The sequence below is a fragment of the Acipenser ruthenus genome, chromosome 34 (genome assembly GCF_902713425.1).
Source record: "Acipenser ruthenus chromosome 34, fAciRut3.2 maternal haplotype, whole genome shotgun sequence".
Taxonomy (NCBI): domain Eukaryota; kingdom Metazoa; phylum Chordata; class Actinopteri; order Acipenseriformes; family Acipenseridae; genus Acipenser; species Acipenser ruthenus.
Genome location: NC_081222.1, coordinates 12,924,096 through 12,950,156, shown reverse-complemented (window position 1 = coordinate 12,950,156; position 26,061 = coordinate 12,924,096). Strand labels below are relative to the sequence as shown.

General features: G+C 46.5%; 3 protein-coding genes across 5 annotated transcripts in view; 1 reads left to right on the top strand and 2 right to left on the bottom strand.

Annotated features, from left to right (window-relative positions):
- The window catches only part of LOC117965645 (GEM-interacting protein), a gene marked incomplete at its 5' end in the record, with an annotated part of 32,639 nt that extends 17,350 nt beyond the window's left edge, over window positions 1–15,289 (bottom strand). The window contains 9 exons of the mRNA XM_059006869.1: window positions 953–1,033; window positions 1,338–1,445; window positions 1,977–2,041; window positions 2,792–2,917; window positions 4,512–4,578; window positions 4,984–5,071; window positions 6,097–6,190; window positions 13,950–14,093; window positions 15,223–15,289. Coding sequence (XP_058862852.1) covers window positions 953–1,033; window positions 1,338–1,445; window positions 1,977–2,041; window positions 2,792–2,917; window positions 4,512–4,578; window positions 4,984–5,071; window positions 6,097–6,190; window positions 13,950–14,093; window positions 15,223–15,289 — 840 coding nt within the window. The remainder of the gene's footprint in view (window positions 1–952; window positions 1,034–1,337; window positions 1,446–1,976; window positions 2,042–2,791; window positions 2,918–4,511; window positions 4,579–4,983; window positions 5,072–6,096; window positions 6,191–13,949; window positions 14,094–15,222) is intronic.
- Window positions 15,290–18,443: 3,154 nt separating this feature from the next.
- LOC117409782 (nucleoredoxin-like protein 1) lies at window positions 18,444–22,437 on the bottom strand. The gene is made up of 2 exons (XM_059006851.1): window positions 20,530–22,437; window positions 18,444–18,755 (listed from the first exon to the last, which is right to left on the bottom strand). The coding sequence occupies exons 1-2, from the start codon at window positions 20,853–20,855 to the stop codon at window positions 18,449–18,451; spliced, it is 633 nt and encodes a 210-aa protein (XP_058862834.1). The 5' UTR covers window positions 20,856–22,437; the 3' UTR covers window positions 18,444–18,448.
- A 101-nt stretch (window positions 22,438–22,538) lies between these two features.
- Window positions 22,539–26,061, top strand: LOC117962400 (uncharacterized). 3 transcript variants are annotated; one of them, XM_034910463.2, is made up of 5 exons: window positions 22,539–23,081; window positions 23,730–23,787; window positions 24,152–24,216; window positions 24,366–24,592; window positions 24,872–26,061. In XM_034910463.2, the coding sequence occupies exons 1-5, from the start codon at window positions 23,070–23,072 to the stop codon at window positions 25,101–25,103; spliced, it is 594 nt and encodes a 197-aa protein (XP_034766354.2). In that variant the 5' UTR covers window positions 22,539–23,069; the 3' UTR covers window positions 25,104–26,061. The 3 variants fall into 3 exon arrangements, with proteins under 3 accessions (XP_034766354.2, XP_034766353.2, XP_034766352.2); XM_034910462.2 differs by having other exon boundaries at window positions 22,551–23,081; window positions 24,048–24,216; XM_034910461.2 differs by having other exon boundaries at window positions 22,562–23,081; window positions 24,041–24,216.

The following is a 26,061-nucleotide window of genomic DNA, read 5'->3' as shown; positions in this document are numbered from 1 at the left end:
CTGCTGACGAGGCTTCTTCAGACAGGACCCCGCCTCGCTCTGAAGAGAGACCAGCATCAGAGACACACTCACATTCTACACAGAGACACAACCGGAACACTGCACATACTGCTGACGAGGCTTCTTCAGACAGGACCCCGCCTCGCTCTGAAGAGAGACCAGCATCAGAGACACACTCACATTCTACACAGAGACACAACCGGAGCACTGCACATACTGCTGACGAGGCTTCTTCAGACAGGACCCCACCTCGCTCTGAAGAGAGACCAGCATCAGAGACACACTCACATTCTACACAGAGACACAACCGGAACACTGCACATACTGCTGACGAGGCTTCTTCAGACAGGACACCGTCTCGCTCTGAAGAGAGACCAGCATCAGAGACACACTCACATTCTACACAGAGACACAACCGGAACACTGCACATACTGCTGACGAGCCTTCTTCAAACAGGACACCGTCTCGCTCTGAAGAGAGACCAGCATCAGAGACAAACTCACATTCTACACAGAGACACAACCGGAACACTGCACATACTGCTGACGAGCCTTCTTCAAACAGGACACCGTCTCGCTCTGAAGAGAGACCAGCATCAGGAGACACACTCACATTCTACACAGAGACACAACCGGAACACTGCACATACTGCTGACGAGGCTTCTTCAGACAGGACCCCGCCTCGCTCTGAAGAGAGACCAGCATCAGAGACACACTCACATTCTACACAGAGACACAACCGGAGCACTGCACATACTGCTGACGAGGCTTCTTCAGACAGGACCCCGCCTCGCTCTGAAGAGAGACCAGGCAGTGCCGTGTAAACACACAGCGAACGGGCAGTGCCGTGTAAACACACAGCGAACGGGCAGTGCCATGTAAACACACAGCGAACGGGCAGTGCCGTGTAAACACACAGCGAACGGGCAGTGCCATGTAAACACACAGTACCATTCTCCTCTGCTCGCGGCTCCACTGCTCCTTGAACTCCTTGCGCCATTTCTCAATCTCATTCCTCTTGGCATGCAGGGCCTGCAATGGGACAGCAAGCGACTGGGTTAGAAAGAAGGAGAGTCTTCAAACCTCAAGCCTGCCCTGGAGCATCCTTTCTCTTAGGGAGGGAGCAGTTTAGTCTCCATGTCTGGGGTCTGCCCTGACACAATGCACTGATAGTATCAGAATCCCATTTCATTTCTACATGCACACTCTCTGGACGCTGTGCTTGGTGATCTGCATGTCCATGTTGCTGATCGCTCTGATATTGTATTTGCAGTCAATCCCAATATCCCACCTGTGGTGCCCCGAGGGCATTACACCAGCCTGATGGATCAGTTACCTGGATGCAGCGATGCTGCAGGAGGTCTCCAGTCTCCTTGGCCGAATTCCCGCTCTTGACATCGTGTTCTAGAGCCATCGTATAGATGTACTGCAGAGGCATGAACTCCTACAGGAGCAAACACAAAGCTGCACTGAAACACACGGGCCACCAGCAATACAGCAGCTCTGTAACGCTAGGTCAGAGGCAATGGGCTGAAGCTGCTGCTGGTAGAGTGTGACAGTGTGGAGGGCTGCAGGAATCTGTGTGGTGTTCAGGATGAGGAAGGTCTCTGTGCTGCTGGTAGAGTGTGACAGTGTGGAGGGCTGTTGGAATCTGTGTGGTGTTCAGGATGAGGATGGTCTCTGTGCTGCTGGTAGAGTGTGACAGTGTGGAGGGCTGCAGGAATCTGTGTGGTGTTCAGCATGAGGAAGGTCTCTGTGCTGCTGGTAGAGTGTGACAGTGTGGAGGGCTGCAGGAATCTGTGTGGTGTTCAGGATGAGGATGGTCTCTGTGCTGCTGGTAGAGTGTGACAGTGTGGAGGGCTGCAGGAATCTGTGTGGTGTTCAGCATGAGGATGGTCTCTGTGCTGCTGGTAGAGTGTGACAGTGTGGAGGGCTGTTGGAATCTGTGTGGTGTTCAGGATGAGGAAGGTCTTACCTGTGGAGCGACGGATGACTTGGCAGTCTCAGCAGTTTTAATGATATTTTTGGCAAAATCCAATTCTAGAAAAAAAAAGTCCAGTTTTGTTTATTCACACATGACAGGTCATAGAAGTAAACATTTCTCAGGAGCGTTGCAGTGTATCCAGATCAGCATCACTCCTGAAATAATGCTGCTCTGACTGAAAGGTTTATAGAGAAATTACTGAGAAACGTATCTGATTCATAATCTTACAGTCTCTATACTGCTGTGACACTGACAACAAGGGACACAGCAAAGGTAAAGTAATGAGTTTCTTGCAAACACTGCAGGGGGTTCTGCAACTGTTTCATGTGATTTACAATCTCCTACAATGTCACTCTCCAGCATAATCCAATTCAGCATAATCCACAGAGAACGAGGAGTGAAGGCATCTTGTGAAGGAGTCTTCAATTTCCAAACAGCAACCACAACTCCTGAAATCACATTCAAACTGGATGCACACACCTCCACATAGATTCAATTTCCAAACAGGTACATATCATATTCTCTGGTTTTGGTCTGAAGTGAGAAACCCCATTGAAACCAGTAAGCTACCCTTATGAAAGGGTACGATGGTATTTTTGCATAGTATTTTTTTGCAGTTTTCCCATGCTTTTCCCCTGGTTACACTCTGCATTTACCACAGTTTACCCTGGCTTGCCACGTTTACTGATATACTTTACCATTCCTTGTTATACTTTGCAATACTTGCCGATGCTTTCCCATGCTTTAGTAAACTGCCCTGCTTTTACGAGGGTATGCTCCCCACAGGAGAGCCCAGTGCTACTCACCCAGACTGAGTCTCCTCTCCATCCAGGTGAGCAGCTCCTTCGCGTATTTGCACCACAGCTTGGCGTAGAGCAGCGCGGTCTCCACGCCCCCCTCACTGCGCAGCAAAGCAGCGTCGGCATTCTGAGCTGAGAGAGCAGAGACAGGCGTGACCACCAGGGGGCGCCACACGCTCCCCCCTCATACACCATCATGAAGCTTCCTCCCCCGGCCCTTCTCCAACACAGACTCCAATACAGATGAGAAACTCCACACTAAACTGCACCACTCCAGTGTTACACACCTGTGCTCAGATCCACGTATTTCACAGTACAGACGCTTCCTTACACTGACCTCAGGATACTTTCTGTTACCAAGTGCTAAAGAAGGAAAACTAGTACAGCCACGGTTAGCACATCAAGCACACACCAAAACGATGTGCCTTTCCTACAGAATCCTGCTTCACTGATACGACCAAGAAGCAAGGACTGCCATGCATCCCAAAGTGTGGGTCTGTAGAAAATAAAAGGATCGCAGAATAAATTCAAATCAATAAAGTTTACAAGTCCGTTCTGAAATCTTGATATGTAAAAAATAAACAATTTTCTCCCTGTTCCCTCCCTCTCGTCTATATTCTCTCTCTCTCTCTGGACTCCACTGGTGTCTTAGTCAGTGATCCAGTCCTTCTCTCTCTGACGTAGCTGGCAGGATTAGTCCTGTTAAGAGCAGACTTGCTCATGACAGGCGCTAAGAAGGGACAGATTTACCATTTTGTGTGAGATTGAGCTGCGGGGCTGGAGGAATCAGCAGAGACACACACACACACACACACACACACACACACACACACACACAACCGACACACATACACAACTGACACACACACACAAACATGCAGACACAGACACACAAACATGCACACACACACACACACACACACACACACACACACACACACACAACTGACACACACACACAAACATGCAGACACAGACACACAAACATGCACAGACACACACACAAACACAAACACATGCACAGACACACAGATACACAAACGACACACACAAACACATGCACAGACACACAGATACACAAACATGCACAGACACACACACACACGCACAGACACACACAAACACATGCACAGACACACACACAAACACAAACAGACACACACACACACACACACGCAGACACACAAACAGGGATTTGCCATCCTATAACCTTATAATACTAATGCAAGTGCATTCTCTCTTCCATTCATGTCAATGAAGCTGAACAGTGGGGTTATCCTCTCATAACATACCAAGACAGAAGCAAAGGATTCTGGATTGAAAAATTAACTCCTCAGCTTCCTTCGTCATTAAAACAGCAAGACAGCTACATAGAAATCCAGACACAGCTCTTATGATCACAGTGAACACAGAAAGGCAACGGTCGCCCGTGCCACTGTGTGCCCCAGTGAATACTTTCACTTTCAACTCTGCAGCATCGTTGTACAGCACTCGTCGATATGGACCGGGCTTTTATCAGCACAGAACGGATTGTATTGAAGATTAACTGGAATTCAGTCATCTTACTAACAAGTCATTCATTACTGTAGCTAATTCCAAATATTTAACAGCAGTTATTGAGGATTGTTGTTTAAAACCAAGAAACCAAGCCCTGCTTACTTTGTACTGGAGAGCTGAGAGTGTTTTACTAGAGCTCATTGTTATGAAGGTGCAGGTAAGGACTCACCTGTAATGACAGAGAGTTCCTTGTCTTCACAGTCTGTCCTGTACTCCACACAGAAACCTTCATCGGACTGCAGGGATCAACACAACAGTGGGGCAGTTAAACTAGGGGAAGATGGGGAGGCACAGGCAGGAAAGACAGCACAGGGGGGCTGAGCAATAAGACACACAGCACAGGCTGGAAGGATATATGAGATATACCAAGGAGTGGGTTTTCTGTAAAGATTTTGCATTGACTATTGGTCACATACTTGCAGAGGAGGCAGGAAGTAGAGTTGCACACCCCCTGGTGGTCATTTCTAAAACCTAATTCCACCGAGAGGTTTGCCTCACACTTGCCTGCATGCGCTCGCAATCCTGCAAGCTCACAGATCTCGAATCTCGATCTTTGAAGTGAGCTCGTATCAGGACTGGGCTCTTTGAATTGAACTCCTATCTGGCAGACAGAGCTACTGGGAGTGAGAGTGGAGTCTTACTGGCAGCTCGTCTGTGTCCTGCGTCTCCAAGGAGGCCGTCGTGGATATTGACTGGGTGTCAGCGTCCCCCAGAAGAATGTCCACCACCCTGCGGCAAGGACAGACAGAGAGACACAGTGATTATGTTAGTCATTGTAGTAAAGCAATTAATAAACCAGTCCCATAATATATCTATATCTCTATATCTATATCTATATATCTATATATCTATATATCTATATATATACACACACACACATACATACACACACACACTGTAAACTCACTATTTTAATAATTAGCTATAACGTTTCCACCTTCGTCAGGCAGCATGGCAGAAATAGCTAGGTAGACACACATTTCCAAAAGAGAAGTAGACTCGATTTAGTACTAAATGTTACATTCATATTGGTGGCTGTGTTTGCTTTGGGATGTGGATTTCACTCATGTGCACGGTCTAGGACGGGGCAGGTTGTGTTTGCTTTGTGATGTGGATTTCACTCATGTGCACGGTCTAGGACCGGGCAGGTTGTGTTTGCTTTGGGATGTGGATTTCGCTCATGTGCACGGTCTAGGACGGGGCAGGTTGTGTTTGTGATGTGGATTTCACTCATGTGCACGGTCTAGGACGGGGCAGGTTGTGTTTGTGATGTGGATTTCACTCATGTGCACGGTCTAGGACGGGGCAGGTTGTGTTTGCTTTGGGATGTGGATTTCACTCATGTGCACGGTCTAGGACGGGGCAGGTTGTGTTTGCTTTGGGATGTGGATTTCACTCATGTGCACGGTCTAGGACGGGGCAGGTTGTGTTTGCTTTGGGATGTGGATTTCACTCATGTGCACGGTCTAGGACGGGGCAGGTTGTGTTTGCTTTGGGATGTGGATTTCACTCATGTGCACGGTCTAGGACGGGGCAGGTTGTGTTTGCTTTGGGATGTGGATTTCACTCATGTGCACGGTCTAGGACGGGGCAGGTTGTGTTTGCTTTGGGATGTGGATTTCACTCATGTGCACGGTCTGAGCAGGCAGACTGGAAGCCAAGGCTGGGGAATTAGACCTCTAGCTCTTTCAGAAGTCAATAGGAGACTGCAGTGTGAAAAGGGGCTGTGGAGGAGGAGGGAATGGATGACATACGAGTTCCCAATGCAGATCTCCAGGGCGTCGAAATCTCTGAAGATCTCACTGTATCTCTTGGACTTCTCCTTGCCGCCAGCTTCACAGTTCAGCTCTACAAAGCAGGGAAATAAATAAATATATACAAAGGTTCAAAAACATTGCGACATTTAAAAAGGGATCTAGAATATCATATATAATTCTGTAATATTTCAACCTGTTTCATATCTTACTACCTGCCTTCGCTGTCGTTCTCTAGTGTTGCTTCTGCTTAGATTGTGATTTCCTGGCTTGGAGCTTGGTTGGAGAATCCTAAACGACTGAACAGCCTTCCTCGTTCCATTAGTGTGGCAACGTGACCTTTCAACTCTGCTCGCCCCGTCTCCTCTCTGCTCTACATAAATGAAGAGCGGACGTGCCTGGCACAGCTGAGAGCAGACGCTGGACAGCGAAGTTATGGGAATAAGACTCCCGTTGCACAGCAGTGGGATCCATTCCTGGTTCTACTAGGAGTTTAATAAGACACACCCGAGCTTGTTACCTACACACTGGGGCTAATCAAGCCCCTCGTAATACCTGGAATGGGTGAAAGTGCTATGCAGGTGGAGTGTTATCCCTGCAGAGTGTGTAAAAGTGAGGGAGATGGTTTCTGAACAGGTTGCTAAACACTGCATTGTGAGCTGCTGCTTTTCCAGCTAGACTCCGGATGTGGGCTGCATGTTCTGTGAACTGCAGTACAGCTTCAGTGCAAACAGGACGCACATCAAGGGATCGCACAATTAGGAAGCAAGCACAAGACTGCACCAGATTACAACCACATGCATTGTTACCAAGGAAACCACTTTGAGTTACCTGGTAGGCGGGGTCTCCTCTCTCTCTGGTCCGCCTGTACAAAACTTATCAAGAAAACAATAACTATCAGTGGCTGTGGTGCTGGCACACTTCCTCTTCCAAGCACTGTGTGATTCTGACACTACAAGAGTTCTTCCAGGAGTGCCAAGCGCGGTTTTAAAGAAACGCTTCCCTACCTGTTATTGCACTAGCAACATTATCAACAGCAGATATTTCAAAGAAAGCACTTCACATAAAAGCTGCTTCCTGGGGCCTGATCCCTTCACGTGGACCATGAGACCACAGCAGGCTCTGTGCGGGGTGCAGCGATGCTAATAAAGACAGGAACAGGTACACACATTGCTTCCTGCCCCTTCACATTCAATTACGTCACGTGTGATACTGTACAGCTACGGACACAGGTTTCGCATCCCAAAATATAAAATGAACTAATTCTGCTTCATAAATATGCTCAATAAACCTGCTGAATAATGTTAAGTTAACATATTGAATTACACACCGCTTTGTGCTTCCCCATATACTTCATGAAACTGACAAATTGAAAAATGTGACATTTTGAAATCCAATGTGAAATACTGTACTACTGTTATGGCTTCCGGTAGACTTTTACGATATAATTTAATAGTTTCTTTGATTACATGAGGTTAAATAAAATATCTAAATTATGTTCATATAGTTTTTTTATTATTTTTTTTATTATGTCTCAACCCTAAAATTCTAGGTGTTGCAAAACTTTTGGCCAGATCTGCAGATTCAGTATCTGCTGTACGATCTGAACGGACCTACTCCTGGGGAGCGGGGTGACTGTACGAACTATCTTCATTAGAAAGAGGATGTTTTCTGCTGCTAGCTGTTAACACACATTGTATTTCTCAGAAGAGTCTCCGAAATGCAGTTTCACAGTAACAGGGCTCCTCAAACAGCATGCAGTCACACAGACACTGTGTCCATTCAGGGACAGGGCTCCTCAAACAGCATGCAGTCACACAGACACTGTGTCCATTCAGGGACAGGGCTCCTCAAATAGCATGCAGTCACACAGACACTGTGTCCATTCAGGGACAGGGCTCCTCAAACAGCATGCAGTCACACAGACACTGTGTCCATTCAGGGACAGGGCTCCTCAAACAGCATGCAGTCACACAGACACTGTGTCCATTCAGGGACAGGGCTCCTCAAACAGCATGCAGTCACACAGACACTGTGTCCATTCAGGGACAGGGCTCCTCAAATAGCATGCAGTCACACAGACACTGTGTCCATTCAGGGACAGGGCTCCTCAAACAGCATGGAGTCACACAGACACTGTGTCCATTCAGGGACAGGGCTCCTCAAACAGCATGGAGTCACACAGACACTGTGTCCATTCAGGGACAGGGCTCCTCAAACAGCATGCAGTCACACAGACACTGTGTCCATTCAGGGACAGGGTTCCTCAAACAGCATGCAGACACACAGACACTGTGTCCATTCAGGGACAGGGTTCCTCAAACAGCATGCAGTCACACAGACACTGTGTCCATTCAGAGACACGGACGGTTTTTCATGCTGTACACGCAGCCTTTCTGTTCTGTTTTTGCAGTGGGCGAGGCTGTGGTTTCATGTGCCCTGCAGTACAATCTTGAACTCCACTGCAAGGCCTTTTTTAACCCACGGTTGCATGATAGAAGTAACTTTTTCTAAATAAGGACCAAACCAAGTTTCATCACAACTGCTGATCCCTAGATACACGTAAAAACAGAAGTGGAACTACAGAGTGAAGACGGCAGAGGCAGACAGCCGGGGTCCAGGCAGCACCAGAGAATGAGATACTCAATAACTTCAACTGAAGAAGGTTCTCAGCAGGTTCCATCACCAGGGGAGAAGCCGTTCTCTAGATAGATTCACATGTGGAAGTGATATACTTGTGGCAAGATCGTGACACAAGACTGACTGTTTTCAGAACACTAAATATCAAAACAAAGGAACAAAAAAAAAAAAAGAACGATCCCCAATTGTTGTGCAAAGCGTTTCTCTTCTCTCTCTTTTTTTCTGTCTCTCTCTCTCTCTCTACTGAGAGCAGATCTCAATTTAGGTCGACCACATCCTGTTACGTCAATCACACTGTTTTCAGAACTCGAGGCTTATTTTTACTGTGACTGTGTCACCCTCTGTAAGTGTGTGTGTGTGCTTCATGTCGAATAACGTGAAACAATGTAGAACATGGCACCAAATTATAGTAAATAAACCTCTGAGTAACTCACCATTAACTTCTTAATAAAAGGAGAGGAAGTGTTCAAACGCTATTGGGCTCATCAATGCTGTACAACGAGACGGCTCTTGCAGGCCCACAATGAATTATCAGAAAGATGGTGACCCATTCTATACCTCTCTCTCTCTCTCTCTCTCTCTCTCTCTCTCTGTCTCTGTCTCTCTCTCCGTCTCTCTCAACTGTCCTGAATCTGTCTTTACTCAAATTGTGTTGATTTAAAACAGTGACCAGAGTTGACATTGACTTTTCCATCAATGTATTGCTTTCCTCTGCATAGCATGTCTTTGGTACACACATTTACAAACCACTACACCATTACTAACAAACAATCAGAGTTCTGCAGAACACGAATTTGCCGAGTTTTATCAGTGAATGTGCAAACAGAAACGTTTGTCTCTGTGTTTCCATTAAGTTTACACTTCATGATTGATTGGTTGAAGTAGTGGAAGAACTCCAAGATAAAAACAAGGTTGAGGATTAGCTCTGTGTAAGAGTATCTGCGACTGAATCGCGACAGAACCCTGTTCAGCAGACCCGGGGTCGAGTACAATGAATTGCAATGACAAGGTAATCGTAGTTGGAGCGTAATTGTAATTGTAATTGTAATTGTAATTGTAATGACCAGATCACTGATGCATCAAGTTCAATTACACACCTTCCCAAGCCTTCACAGTAATGTTGTGTTTTACACCGAGTGAAACATTCCTCTCGGATTGTCACTCGTTTTTAGTGATTGAAAAGAACCGTTCTGTACTACGTGTTGGTATTTGTACCAGTGATTACTGCTGGGTAGGATAAAACGTGTTAAGGTGTGGAGCTGTTTATGTTACTTTTTAGTGCAATTGTAATTACTGCAGCATAATTGTGATTTTAATAAGAATTAACCCCGGGCCTGCGTTCAGCACATGACCAACCCACACAGATACTGCAGTAACAAACACACACTTCAAAATGTTCTTACCTTCAGAATCCCCCATCTCTCTCTCTCTCTCTCTCTCTCTCTCTCTCGGCCCAGAGCAGGTCAGCAGGCCCTTGTAATCTTTGCTCTCAATTCAACGTCTCTGGCTACGCCATCCAGCACTTCTGTATTTCTCCACCGCCCTCGATCTCAGTCCGTCCGAACCCCAGCTCGGCTCCTTGTGAGATACGCAGCAACAGAACTAGATGGATCAGAAAGGTTTGTCTTCCAAATGAAAGAGACGAGCGAGAGCGCGCGAGAGAGAGATCGCCGTTTCTGTGCTTCTAACTGGGGGCTGTACTGTGCACCTGACCACAGACGCTGCAGCTACCAGGTCGACCACAGCACTTCCTCAAGTGAAACAGGAAGTCCCTGCCTATCTCTCGCTCTCTTCTTCAGCAGCGCTGCAGCCCTGATTTTCAGGGTTTCGTGTCTTCAGTTACCAGGTCAGACTGTGATCAATCTCCTGCATGGTAGATTTCTACCAGGATAACACAGAGCCATTCAGAAATTTCACAGCGGGACTCTTCAGTGCTCACCAAGATTTTAAATTCAATTTTCCTCCATCTTATTACCACAGGCAAAATCATCCCTGGCTGTCCTCCTAGAAGCACAGGGCTGGCCAACAGCGCAGTCCAGCAGCTTTTCTGGGTATCTTGAAATCACTTATGGCTAAAATGTTAGCGTTGACCAATTAAGAAAATAATTGGTTCAGTGAAATAATTGAGAAAACCAGAAGACCCTGTGGCTCTCCAGACCAGGGTTCGAACACCCCTGCACTCACAGCATTAACACTGGTGCCCATTTTCTGAAGAACTTTTGGTTCTCGGTTATCTTACACGTCAATCCAGGGTTTTTCAAGGACAGCACTGCAAAGAATATCCCTTCCTGTGTGGTAGGCACATGGCCTGCAAACACGGCCACTTCAAAAACAGGAGACCATGTTGACCAATGCAGCCACTGAGGGGTGACCCAGTCGCACGGGAGCCCAAGTCACACCCCTGCTGAAGTCACAGAGCCACAACTGCTTTCTGGTGATTGTTGCTGAATAGTTGCACACCCCTCTCACACATTTTAAATACTGTAGTTCCAGTGGATAAATGTGTATGTACTGCAGACTAGGGAGTTTCTCATTTTTATGTAAGCGCTCTGATTTTTGGAGCAGGAATAAATATGAAATAAACATATCAATGAATATGTTTATTAATAATTTAAACAGTCAGGGATTTCAGACAAGTTGTGCATCTATTCAGAAGCATCTGCAGCTTAATGTCTGCGCCCCAGTGAAAGCGAGCAGCACAGTCCCTGTGGTTAAATGTCACAGTGTGAGTATGTAAACCACATCTATAAAACTGCTGGTGGTCTATAGATGTGTGCTGAAGATAAGGAAGGACACAGGCAGCCACGTTTTAAACAGATAAAAATAAACAGTTGAGCAGTGGCACCACGTTAGTAAGTGTGGCTCAAACTGTGAAACGCATTCACCGCTGTGTGTCCATAGAGGCCATGTGCATCCGTCTTGGGTAGGAGTTAATACCTGCTATTGGGGAACGCACACAGTCCACATGAAATCGAGTTCCGAGCAGTCAGAGTTAGGAAACTGGTTTGAAATTGTGAAAGAGGCAGTTTCGTCTTGTGCTGTGATGCACCTTTTACCAGCAGGAATGTTTAAAGTGAAAGAATCCGGAACATGTTTTTGTTCTCAGGCGAAGGCTTTTGTTTTCACACCGTTCACACATTTAAAATACAACATGTGGCTGTCTTTAACAGAACTTACAAGATCGGATCTACTGGAACACGTGCAGAACTTACAAGATCGGATCTACTGGAACACGTGCAGAACTTACGAGATCAGATCTACTGGAACATGTGCAGAACTTACAAGATCGGATCTACTGGAACACGTGCAGAACTTACGAGATCGGATCTACTGGAACACGTGCAGAACTTACAAGATCGGATCTACTGGAACACGTGCAGAACTTACAAGTTCGGATCTACTGGAACACGTGCAGAACTTACAAGATCGGATTTACTTGTATTCTAGTGTGTCACAGGAAGGAATGCATTGAAACACGTCAGTCATAGGAAAGGTTAGGGTTAGGGACTGGGCAGGAGAATCAGAGCTCTTCTGGGAGTTCTTGTAACGGTCAGAAACACACGCAGAGACAGCTTCACCTACACCCCCGTCGCCAGCGGAGGAATACGCACGTGCTGGTATCAATAGTTGGCACTCTAGTTGAAACACAGAGGTGTTCCTGTCCTGTAATTGTAAGATGATGCAACGTTGGCAGTTTCATTCATTGTAGTTGTACGAGTCCTCACCTGTCCAGACAGGTGTGTCGAAATCACTTGTCTCTACCTGCAGTGTCATGCAAGGTGAATTCCACCCTGATTGACTCATCATCACCATCGTGCCACTGAGTCTATGGAGGTGGCATTGCTCATGACACACTGCTCAGAATAAACAAGGCGTGTCCGAGTCACAGACTATGTAGAACATGTTGTTTTACTTTGAGGCAATGCAATTCTCTTTGCTTTGCTTTGCCTTTGACTGGAGCCTTTAAACAATGAAACACTTTACAGAATTAGCTTTCTCCTCCTATCAAATCTCTTCTAATATGTTTCTGATTGTTCACAGTAGACTGTTCAGATTAGCACTGATCACAATCTGAAACAAGTTAAAAATGTCTGGTCTAGTCTTTGATTTATGGTTTTTTTTGTAATTAAAAACTTGTCAAACACTTAGAGATTAACTGAAACGTGGTTTCTGCAGCTTGATAGTGTAGTTTGGATTACAGGTGATCTGGAATTACCAGGGCACACATTAGACAGTTTCTATTGTATTCAGATATCTGCCCAGCACGGCACAGCTAACTGTCCTACAGCTATGACATCGGAACCGATGGTGAGCAGGTTTCTTCTGAACCGGGTAAAACTGAAACACAGAGTTATACTGTGTCCAAAAACACAGAACATGCCCCTAACCCCTAACCCCTAACCCCTAACCCCTAACCCTTTCCAATAAAAACACAAAGATCATGCTAGGGGCAATCAAGATATGCCAGACCATGACTTCAAGTTTCAAGCAAGAGGACTCAAGCATAAGTAGATCTCTGGTTCTACTACCCCTACTATGCACTGGGCTCGCCTGACCTCAGCACCATGTTACTGGATCCTCAGATGACGCTCCTTGCACTACTGTGTCATTGTAGATATAAAATGTTTTAATCCTAACTTGCTGCATCTTATCTTATGCTATATGTTAGTAGTATAATTTGCACTTACTGTAAACGACACTGTATTTAAATACTGCTTTGCATTGTAACCTTGCATTGCCCTGTAACACTTGTATGTCACCTTGGATAAAGGCGTCTGCCAAATAACACTGGCCAGCAGTGTGGAGTAGTGGTTAGGGCTCTGGACTCTTGACCAGAGGGTCGTGGGTTCAATCCCAGGTGGGGGACACTGCTGCTGTACCATTGAGCAAGGTACTTTACCTAGATTGCTCCAGTAAAAACCCAACTGTATAAATGTATAAAAATAACGTGATAACTTGTAACAATTGTAAGTCGCCCTGGATAAGGGCGTCTGCTAAGAAATAAATAATAATAATAAATAAATAAATAAATAGGACACAAAATGCAAGCAGGGTTGTGGGTGTATGAAGGGACGCACGGATTTGTTTAGTGTAACATACGCGTGAGATGCTTCCTTGTGCTTGACCTGGCTTGCAGTCCCTGCTTTGAGTCTCTGCTCTTGCGTGCTCTTGTGTTTTCTCAGTGCGGGTCGTCCCGTATCGATGACACTCACCGTTGGCGGAGTGGCGGACAGCGGCGATGGCTCTGCGGACGGACTGGGAGTGGACAGCCGGGTACCTCTGGAGGAGGGGCTCAAGAGAGCTTAACAATCCCTGCAGAGAGAGCTCCACCTGGGCCTGAGACGGACAGCGCTCCCCTGAAACACAAAGACCACCGTCAGACAAGATGCACTGAAAACACACATGAACAGATCAGTACATGCGTAACTCCACAAGTATCCGAAACCAACACTATCCCTCGATAATGTGCATGTCTTGTACTTTTACACTGAAATGTTCATCTAAACAGTGAACAATTATTGGTGCTAGATTCAACTCTAAATGCTTACATTTTAATTTGAAACACTTCTAAACATTAACCTATTGAGAATGCTGGTCACCACTCAGAAGTAGAAGAAATCTCCAGGCAGTTTCAAATAAAGGACTGCAGTATGAATGTGTGTAGAGCTGCATGTGTATGGAGTCGACTGTGAAGAAATCCTCACTATGAAATAAACAACATCTTGTATTTATTGAGTGTTCCTTGTCTATCTACCTCATAGAAGAGGTTAAAAATGATTCAGCTTCAGCAACATGACAATGTAACCCATTCCATCCCCTCCCCACTCTCTGTGTGAAGAGTCTCCTTCAGCAACATGACAAGGTAACCCATTCCATCCCCTCACCACTCTCTGTGTGAAGAAGAGTCTCCTTTAGCAACATGACTAGGTAACCCATTCCATCCCCTCACCACTCTCTGTGTGAAGAAGAGTCTCCTTCAGCAACATGACTAGGTAACCCATTCCATCCCCCCTCCCCCACTCTCTGTGTGAAGAAGAGTCTCCTTCAACAACATGACTAGGTAACCCATTCCATCCCCTCCCCACTCTCTGTGTGAAGAAGAGTCTCCTTCAGCAACATGACTAGGTAACCCATTCCATCCCCTCACCCCTCTCTGTGTGAAGAAGAGTCTCCTTCAGCAACATGACTAGGTAACCCATTCCATCCCCCCTCCCCCACTCTCTGTGTGAAGAAGAGTCTCCTTCAACAACATGACTAGGTAACCCATTCCATCCCCTCCCCACTCTCTGTGTGAAGAAGAGTCTCCTTCAGCAACATGACTAGGTAACCCATTCCATCCCCTCCCCACTCTCTGTGTGAAGAAGAGTCTCCTTCAGCAACATGACTAGGTAACCCATTCCATCCCCTCACCACTCTCTGTGTCCTTATCCTCAATTTAATACCATAAGCAATACCTCGGAGTTAAATAAATAAATGCATACTAACCGTCATCACCGTCTGTGAAGATCTGTCGGAATTGCTGCAGTCTCTGCTGAACGGTCCTCAGTTCCCTGGTAATCCAGACCAAATCGTCAGACATGGGATACAAAAAGACATCCTCTCCGGGAACCGCAAACAACCGTCCCGGAGCCTCCTCTTCACTGCCTTCGGGCACGGTGGCGCCCTGTCCGGGTGAAGTGCCAATCTCGAACGGGACGGGGTCCTGCGCCCCCGGGGGGAAACCGCTACCAACACGGGGGGCAAGTCCGAATGACATGGCACCCCGGGGTGCACAGCAGAATACAGTAGCGAGTCTTGTTAGAGATGTTCGTGGCTGTTTAATGAAACAAGGATTCTCTGTACTCCAACAAAAAAAGTTTCCCACCCCCTGTGACTAACGATGAATTGCTATGTGGGTTCTGTTTATTTAATTGATTTATTATTATTATTATTATTATTATTATTATTATTATTAGTCAATCGCAGGACCAAGTCTGGTATAAATAAATCAATAAATAAAATAAAGGATTGAGTCGAGTCAAACCGAGATGTTAAATTGCAACTTCTCAATTTGCATTACATTTTAATTACATTTCAATCAAATATAATGTTCAATAATAATCACCGACCTCGAAACAAAAAGATTGAAACGATACGTCTAACACAATACATCGTAAAAAAACACAAAAAAAAACAACTTAAAGCATTATATAGAAAAACAAACTAAAATGTCCGCTTCTTAAAACACAAGTTAAATTCGACTTGTTTTGCTGCGGTAGAAACCAGCGTAAAACACCTGCTTGCGCGCTTCAGAAACTGCGCGGATATAACTTGAGGTAAATTACAAATAATAATGTTTTAGTAAGCTAATTGGTAACACTACGTTTTCTTGCTCGTGTCCCAAACTCCATGCGTGTACAATAAAATATCCACACTTCCACATTACGTGTATGACATGTCCGACAGACACAAATGAAACTGGGAGCTGCAGTGGAATGCAGAGTGACCGCATTCCTCAGCTGCATTCCGGGCGTTTTTCCAAAGAGCCGGGTTTCATCCCATCATGAATATTAAACAGGCCGTGTGTGATACAGGGTGTGTGAAATGAGGCGGCCGGTTCACAGGGGAAATTGAACCCCATGGTCCACTTTATTCACACATATTTTTTGAAATGACATTGTGAAACAAAATACTACATTTAAATACATGTAATGTCATATAGTTGACATGACACCGTTTTGTTACTAACTTTGTAAGTTGTTTATATAATAATAATTTAAAACAAACAGGTGTCAGTAGTCGGCAATCAAATCAAGCTGTAAATGCGCTCCGCGCTGCCCAGCTTATCACTCGTGTTATCCAAGCACAGTGTTTGTTTTCACCTGACCCTGAAAGCACCCTTTGTAATTCAGAGCCCGCAGGAACCAACTGAGGGGGAATAGTGAACTATTTTAGTGACACATTTATTTCAACAAGGCTGTTATCAGATATAGCGTGGCTTGGTCCGGGGAAAGGGGTTGAAACCATTTCTGGATAACAAGATCCTAGTACATATTCAGCGTGACTGTGGGGCGCTCCTTAGAGGGAACAGTTTAATCCACAGTGTCGTCACGTATTTTATTGAAATACAGGACTGGGGGATCCCAGTCCCATGTACATGTCTCCCCCTGCTGGAGAGTTCATTCCTGTACCGGCATATAACTATGTAAATACACAATGGAAAGCCTGATCAAATGTAATTTATTGCAATTCAATCGTGTTTACAAAATGCACATCCAGTAACATAACTGCAACTAGAAAGACATTTGCAAACTTCAGTCATTTTAGTGCAATTAATTTTTTTTTCAGGCAAAGGTCAAGTCACCCACATCGGTCCTAAAGCATTCAGCCTCATCTTATCTCACCGACAGGGGGCAGAATGTGTAACGGCAGTGCATCACACAGACACAGCACGGCTTGTTCCACTTGCATGGAGAATGCTAATTGCTGGGACTGAACAGGCTTCTGATCCCATTCAAACCGTTTGCCAGCAGGACCGCTCTCCTCTGCCAGCCCCACCTGCTATCCCTGTCTACGCAGATGCATGGTAATATCTCAATGGCATGTGCAGCGGCTTCACTTTTTAAATGGGCTTTCAGTAAACCGGGTTTAGACACGTTACACACTGTGAGAGAATAGTTACAATGCCTTACTTTTAATCTGTGCCCCTTCTCAGAGATTTGGAGTGCTGGTAATACATCCTGACGGCTAGACCGAGCCTTTTGGAGGCGGAACACTGTAAAGGTGCAGAACCTGCATGTTAATCACTGAGTTTATTTGTAACGCTCCTCAAGCACAGCAGTCAAAGACACATGCCCTGCTTTGAAAACGCATTGTATTTTATCAGGGGCTTGTATTATTAAATGTCACTGTATGTATTTGAATTTACTTTACATAACACCCCCCCCCCCCCCCCCCCCCCCATACACTGTAATGCTATAAATGCACATCACACAGCTGGCGTTTGTGTTTTGTTGATTGATAAATGTGTTCTTTAAAATCTCAGGGATGCACAGAGAAGTAAATGAAAAGTAAACCCCGAAGCCTCCTCCTCATCTCGCATTAAGCAGTCTGTCTCCATTTTCAAAAACACTGATTTTTTCACTCTTTGTCGTTTCCCATCCTAGCTTTATAGGTGATCCTAAACAAGTACAAATCTACAGTGATGAGGTGTATTCAAATATCATGTCTATCTTAAATAATCATTAATCCAGGCCAGTAAAATATACCCTGCAAAACAAATCCTGGAGTCCCTACTGTAAGACCATAACTCCTCCCACTCCTCCCTCTCTACCCAACTTTGATGGCTCCCTAGCTGCTACTTCAACCCCCCCTGGACCGCCTCTCCTCCTCTCCAGCCCCTTCCTCAGGACCAGCACTCCCCTCCCCTCTCATCCTCCTCCTCCTCCTCCTCTCCAGCCCCTCCCTCCTCCTCCTCCTCCTCCTCCTCCTCCTCCTCCTCTCCAGCCCCTCCCTCAGGACCAGCACTCCCCTCCCCTCTCCTCCTCCTCCTCCTCCTCTCCCGCCCCTCCCTCAGGACCAGTGCTCCCCTCCCTCCTCCTCCTCCTCCTCCTCCTCCTCCTCCTCCCTCCTCTCCAGCCCCTCCCTCCTCTCCAGCCCCTCCCCCCTCCCCCCTCAGGACCAGCGCTCCCCTCCCTCCTCCTCCTCCTCCTCCTCCTCTCCAGCCCCTCCCTCAGGACCAGCGCTCCGCTCCCTCCTCCTCATCCTCCTCCCCCTGCCCCTTCTTCTTCTTCTTCTTGTCCAGTTTGTATTTGAGTCTGCGCAGGGGCTCCGTGACGCTGCGCGTGGGTTTGTCGTCGAAGTCCTCGGCCATCATGAAGCTGCGGTCGATCAGCATGGCCGCCTCCTGCCAGTTCTTGAAGCAGGCGCCCCCCAGCCGAGAGATCTCCTCCACAGCATTCAGGGAGAGCACCGTCCCGTCCGGCCTCAGGACCACCACCACAGGGGTGTCTTCAACCCCAAACATGAACTCCAGCTCCCTGCAGACACACAGCCAGAGTCAGCGTGGGCAACGTGAGTCTACTGGAAGCCATAACAGAAGTGCAGTGTTTCATATTAGATTTCATAACGTAATATCTTTACATTTCATGCAGTTTTTTTTTCTCGTTATGTGTATGGAAAACTACAAAAAGGTACGTAATTCAATATGTTAACTTAACATTATTCAGCAGGTTTCATTCGACTTTATCAAGTAAAATGAGTTCATTCTATAGGGTGATGCGACACTTTTGGCCACAGCTGTACACACAAGTACATCTCCATACAAAGAGAGACCTAAATAGTCTATACTCAATACAATATAATAACAGTACAACAATAAAATAATTCCAAACAACTATTATACATCCAAAAATGAGAGTGAGAGAAAGAGAGTGAGACAGAGAGAAGAGAGATAGACAGAGGAGAGAGACAGGGAGGATAGGAGAGAGTGACAGACGAGACAGAGAGGAGAGAGAGATTTAATGACAAAGTGCGTCTCCATTCGGTGGCTCCCTCGAATCACATTGAGATTGTATTTCACTCTCTTTGATGGACACAGAGACTTGCAGAGTGTTTCTCAGGGGATGAATGTCTAACCTGTCATTCTGAAGCAGTAACAGACTTCCTGAGAGTAAGGCACGGGAATATTAATGTTTTACAATGAAAATACTACATGAAACACTCAATAGTGCTAAACTTAGAAATAATAAACGCATGAATTCAATGACAATAGTTTAGCCCAGAAGACTTTCTCAATGTCTTCAGTGTACAAATGATCTTTGATTCACATACTTATCTAACTGGGTGATGGGGTCTCCACCCCCCACTGATAAAGTGTGAAGGATCTGGTGCTGGTCCCATTAAGAGGACTGCGCTGGTTTTGTATTGGACATTAACCTCGCAGAGGCGTGAGTGGAGCTGATTACAGCAGGGCACGAAGGCAAGGAAAAGTGAAATTATTAATTTAGCATCCTTCTCGACTGTCCTTTTTCAAGCATGAGAGCTGCTATTGAGGTGTGTGCCTGTAATTATAACCCCCGGAATTAAGGCCCCTGTGGTTAAAAACAGCCCCTTCTGCTGGCATGGCTGCCCAGCCCGTTTCCTGATGGATATTTCTGCTGGCATGGCTGGCCCAGCCCGTTTCCTGATGGATATTTCTGCTGGCATGTTTGCCCAGCCCGTTTCCTAATGGATATTTCTGCTGGCATGTTTGCCCAGCCCGTTTCCTGATGGATATTTCTGCTGGCATGGTTGCCCAGCCCGTTTCCTGATGGATATTTCTGCTGGCATGGCTGCCCAGCCCGTTTCCTAATGGATATTTCTGCTGGCATGTTTGCCCAGCCCGTTTCCTGATGGATATTTCTGCTGGCATGGTTGCCCAGCCCGTTTCCTGATGGATGTTTCTGCTGGCATGGTTGCCCAGCCCGTTTCCTGATGGATATTTCTGCTGGCATGGTTGCCCAGCCCGTTTCCTGATGGATATTTCTGCTGGCATGGCTGCCCAGCCCGTTTCCTGATGGATATTTCTGCTGGCATGTTTGCCCAGCCCGTTTCCTGATGGATATTTCTGCTGGCATGTTTGCCCAGCCCGTTTCCTGATGGATATTTCTGCTGGCATGGCTGCCCAGCCCGTTTCCTGATGGATATTTCTGCTGGCATGGTTGCCCAGCCCGTTTCCTGATGGATGTTTCTGCTGGCATGGCTGCCCAGCCCGTTTCCTGATGGATATTTCTGCTGGCATGGCTGCCCAGCCCGTTTCCTGGCGGTTCTTACCTCTTGTACTGATCCTCGAAGGGCAGGGTGAGCCAGCGCTTGGGCATGTCTTTGAGGAACTTGCTCTCCTTGTCCTCACTCTCGTCCTGGGAGATGTAGACCAGGGCCAGCTGCATGGCTCGGTCCACATAGAACTCGTCTGTGAGCTGGACGAAGAACTCCTTGAGTGTCGGGGTGAAGTCCTGGCAGCGCGGGCACTCCCCCGACCCGAAGAACAGCAGCAGCACCTTGTTCTCCAGCTGCAGACACAGCTCCCTGTCCGTGTCCACATCATCACGGTCCTTATTGTTCTTGATGAGGACCTTGCCATGAAACAGCTCCGCCATGATGGAGGCTGAACGGTGCGTGCAGAGCTGCTGGTGCCCCGAATCTAGGATCCTAGCAGAACGTACTGCTCCACAAGGATAGTAATGCTGTTAATGCAATTACACAAGGTCAACGTCTTCACATGTTTCAACAGCAAATACTGCTGTAATAAAACTCAATCTTTCTGTTATTCTTTTTCAGGTATTATATTCTGACGACACTGTCAGTCATTTCTGCTGATTTTTTTATAAATATATTTTATGAAGGTATTGAATTCTGATGCAGTGTTTTATACTGTCAGAAATTCCTAAAATCAAAATTGAGGGATTTTTAGCACAGAAGGACAAACAATCATGAAAAATGAATTAGTTATTCAAGTATATTTATATATATTTGTATTTTAGTGGCAATATTTAGTTTGCTTCAACTAAGTTTGCTTCATTAACATAACATAACATAGTATTAACAGTAATCACTGCGTAGCAGAAAAGTACTGATAATTCCTCTAAGCAATTGTCTGTATGTTAAAAACTGTGACCATAATAATTAACCCGCTTCCAATGAGCTCCAACGTGGCATCAAAATGGATCCATTCCTCCAAACAGCTGAAATCCGATTCATAGGGTCAAGTAAACTGGGTCCAGTTCCAGTTTAACTAGAGCAGTTGAAAACCAAGAAGCTAAACACGCTGATCCCATGAACAAAGCTGAACACAGGTTCTTCCACCTCGGTTCTGAACAGAAAACAGTCCCAACACTTTGAAATGTCGAGGTTCCCTCAAAGACACTGGAATTCAAATCCACTGATAACGAGCGAAGATGATCTTCTGGTTTTCAAAGTCCTGCCGCGGACAGGGCTGGAGGTAACAGGTTGAACTTGGAGCCGATGGTGTAAGACTTGGTGCTCGAATCAGACCCGAGGAACGGACACACTGAGATGGTCTTGTCGTCGATGTCTGTTTTGAGGTTTCTGTTGATTTGCCGGTTCAGTGGAAAGGCAGGTGGGAGGCGATCTGCTTCTCACTCTGAAAGACAAGACACAGAAAGTGCGCTTCAGCACGTAATGCAGACAGACGGTCAGATAAATCCACACGTCAACCGGGATCACTGGAGGGACAGGGATTTGCTGAAGATCAGTGCTGGCTGCACTGAAGACAGACTTTCCTTGAGTCTCAGGACTGCAGATTCTTGATGAAATCTCCCTGTAGAGTCTTCCTTATCACGGTCACTGTGTGCCAGAGCTAGCTTTGCCTTCTCGGTGTAATTGAGTTTGTCACAAATTCACTGCACGTCACTTTCCATAAATACACCCTCTTAATCACAAGCTATTGCAAAGGCTGGAGTGGATTAGGAGAAGGATGAGCCGCCCCTGCCCTGCTTTTGAAACACAAACAAGCACCAGTCAAGGAGAGAGAAATTCAACACACAAAACAATTCAATAACTGACTGATGTTTTGTTAAACTCCCAAACGACTCAAAGTCGCATTCAAGTCAGCTGCGTGAAGGTAAATTGTACACATTTGGCTCCATTTGCTTATTAGCTCAAGCAGCATTGTCGCTTGTTTAAAAGAGTGCAAACCAAGACTGAGAGCTGTATTAGTATTTTTTAATAAAATAAAAACGATCCTAACTGCAATTGAGATGAAGCTTCAACACTAATCTCTACCGAAGCTCTTTACTCCTAACCTGAGCTGCCATCCCTGCCTCTCCACGGCAGAGCTGCTCTTCAGCTGAATGGTAAGAAGCTTGTCTTTGAGTCGCATAGCCTGCGGATCACACCCAGCCCTCGCCTCTCCATTCAACTCAATGGGCTGAGACGCAGCTCCCAGTGTCAGTATTACTGACTCATCAGCAGCTAGGAGGAGATCCGTTACATTAGCAATGCCCTGTGCTCCCGTATTCGTGAAACACAGCGTGTCCGGAGTGAACTGCTGTAAACGCTTCAGGTCACACAGTTACTGTATCGTTGAGCTGCTCCCTGCCTCCTAACCCCTTCCTGTGTTGTGGGTCAGTCTCATGGATCAGTATTGTGTGCCGAGGTGTGCTTACTGTGCGACCGTACTGTTCTCTTCAGAAAGGCCTCTAGGAGTGAAGCAGGAAGTGTCGACCTGGCTGAACTGTGCTTGTGTAAACTCTGGCCTGTGTTGACAACACTGACTTCAGCTGTTGCTAAGCAACCAAAACCACCAGCCTTTCTTAACTAAGCCAGCATTGCGAGACTGAAGAAACAGAACAATGCCTTCTACAGTGAGTACTTCCCTCTCCTCTCTCCTGTAAAAGAGATCGATGTTTTAATATATCGTTCATCTAGAACAATTTATAGAAATGTACTTCTTCAAATATGACATTCGATAATAGTTAGAAATAATACATAACTTCTGAAGAATATATACACCAGAATATATGCACTTTAAGAGATACTGTATTTATTTAACTATAACTAGTTTACTAACAATACCACATGTTGTTCATTTTGTATTAATAGTCAATGTATGATATTTATAAACTAATAAAAAAAGTATGATAAAATAATCTAATTTGCATAACGTTGCTACAGTAGTACACATTCTTAGGGTTCATTTTATCATGCACTTCTTTGAAAGCATTTAACCAATAGATTAATATAGAGCTTATCGTGTGTGTGCATGTGTGTGTGCGTGTGTGTGTGCGTGCGTGTGCTGTCTGTGGAATTGTGGAATTGGACTGTCCTGAAACTACTGGCCTCCTCACCCCCAAACTAGCCACGATAATCTGAACTAAAAAAAAAAAAAACACACATCTGCCTTTCTTCCATACAGTAACCCCCTGCCCCTTAGTTTTAATACCGTTTCACTGCTCCCCTGATCAGCGTGTAGTTGAAGTTCTCAGGGTTGAGGTGTGTGTTTCTCCCCCCAGGCGTTTATGAGATGGCAGATTCCGGAACGGTACCTGAAGCTTCCAGAACTCACCGCCGGTAAGAAACGCATTCTAGTGAGAGAATTCTGTGGCACATTTACAAGCAGGACTGTAATATAGAGTGTATGGCCAAGCAAATGCCATTGACTATTAGAATCCAGACTGTCCACTTTTGAACACTGCATTTCCTTTGCAAGGCGACTCTCCTCAATAATGAAACGTGTGTGAGAGAGGAGAGCGGTTTCACAGGATTGTTGTGAAGTTATAGGGACTGTTGCCTTCAATATGTTTGTTATCAACTTCTCAATTAGATTGCAGCTTCACAGGTACCGCCCCCTTCACCTGTGGTTCTACAGCCCCGCCTACAGCAGCACAAGATCCTCCCACTGGCCTTGATAGAATTCTAACTCCTCCTCTATCAGTGCAGGCCCCTCCCACACCACGCTGCAGGTCCCAGGCACCGCCCCTTCCTCCAGTGCAGAGCACAGTAAGTGTTTTAGTGAACACTGTCTGGACTGAATGTGAATGAGACTCATTTTCAAATAACAGAATCCCGAACTCTTCCAAACAACACACAAAAGTATGGGAAGTTAAACAGACAAAGATACACAAGATTAAGATTACCTTTCTCCACAGAATGGACTATTCCCAGCCATCCATGAGAGCCAACGAGGGCCAAAGACTGTACCATCGGCAGAACAGAGAGGGGGGTTGACTGAACTTCATAAAGACAGTCGCCCCGCTTCTAAGAATGGAGGAAGTCTGGTCAAACCGGGAACAGCTGTAGAAACAGCGCCCTCTGTGGCTGATAAAGAGAACACAAGCAGGGCCGGCGGCTCACAGCACAATCTGATGGGGCCACAGTGAGTTGGACTGGGTCTCATGATCTGGGTTCACCTTACCGGAATATTGTTCCCCTCGTTGATATTTTGATGTTATTTAGACTTTGTGCTTTCATAACTATTATTATATATGTTGTCTGTTTTCTGCGTCCTTCCTCAGGACTGTGTTTTAACCAACAGTCAATTCAGAATGCAAAGATCTTGACAGCTTGCATTGGTAAAATATTCTGTTTGAAGACGGAGCTCCACTGCCATGCAGGTTCGGAAGTGAAGTGTTTGTTTCTCTCCATCCCCTCTCAGATCCCCCGGCTCTGTCCAGCGGCTGCCCCCGGACCCCCTGAAGAGTGCGGCCCCCCGGTTCTCCCGCCTGCGTCTGCTGACCCCCAACACCCGAGCCCAGCGCCACCTTTACCAGACCTGGCACAGCCTGCCTGAGCGGCACTGCGGGGACCCAGGGAACCAGGGCTCCATGTTCACTGTGCTGCACCGGAGCCAGGCTGCCAGCTTCACCATCCACCCAGAGTGGGTATAGCACCCCGACAGCTTCACCATCCACCCCGAGAGGGTACAGCACCCCGACAGCTTCACCATCCACCCCGAGTGGGTATAGCACCCCGACAGCCTCACCGTCCACCCCGAGAGGGTGCAGCACCCCGACAGCCTCACCATCCACCCCGAGAGGGTGCAGCACCCCGACAGCCTCACCGTCCACCCCGAGAGGGTACAGCACCGCGACAGCCTCACCGTCCACCCCGAGAGGGTACAGCACCGCGACAGCCTCACCGTCCACCCAGAGAGGGTGCAGCACCCCGACAGCCTCACCATCCATCCCGAGAGGGTACAGCACCCCGACAGCCTCACCATCCACCCCGAGAGGGTGCAGCACCCCGACAGCCTCACCGTCCACCCCGAGAGGGTACAGCACCCCGACAGCCTCACCGTCCACCCCGAGAGGGTACAGCACCCCGACAGCCTCACCGTCCACCCCGAGAGGGTGCAGCACCCCGACAGCCTCACCGTCCACCCCGAGAGGGTGCAGCACCGCGACAGCCTCACCGTCCACCCAGAGAGGGTGCAGCACCCCGACAGCCTCACCATCCACCCCGAGAGGGTGCAGCACCCCGACAGCCTCACCATCCACCCCGAGAGGGTGCAGCATATGGATAATAATTTAGATCTTTTAGTTAACATCATGTAGTAGTAACAGTAGTACAGTATTTTTCCATTTTTGTCAGTTTTCCCGTTAAGTACATGGAAAACTACAAAGCGGTGTGTAATTCTATATGTTAATGTAACATTATTCAGCAGGTTTCATTTAACTTCTTGAAGCAGAATTTGTTCGTTCTACAGGGCGATGCAAAAACGTTTGGCCAGAGTTGTAATGCACCCTCCCATCTATGCACTAGGCTATTTGTGCAATTGTTTTAACTGATGGATAACTTGAGTGGTCTTTGAATACCGGTATCAAAAATAAACACAAATTACAACCA

Bases quoted from the DNA above. Each gene is read 5' to 3' on its own strand.
- LOC117409782 (XM_059006851.1), bottom strand. From the start codon at position 20,855: ATGGCGGAGCTGTTTCATGGCAAGGTCCTCATCAAGAACAATAAGGAC. The intron at 18,756-20,529 runs GTAAGAACCGCC...GTGTGTCTGCAG, and splicing joins TTCGAGGATCAGTACAAGAG to GGAGCTGGAGTTCATGTTTG.
- LOC117962400 (XM_034910461.2), top strand. The intron at 24,217-24,365 runs GTAAGTGTTTTA...CTTTCTCCACAG, and splicing joins TTCCTCCAGTGCAGAGCACA to AATGGACTATTCCCAGCCAT. The intron at 24,593-24,871 runs GTGAGTTGGACT...ATCCCCTCTCAG, and splicing joins CACAATCTGATGGGGCCACA to ATCCCCCGGCTCTGTCCAGC.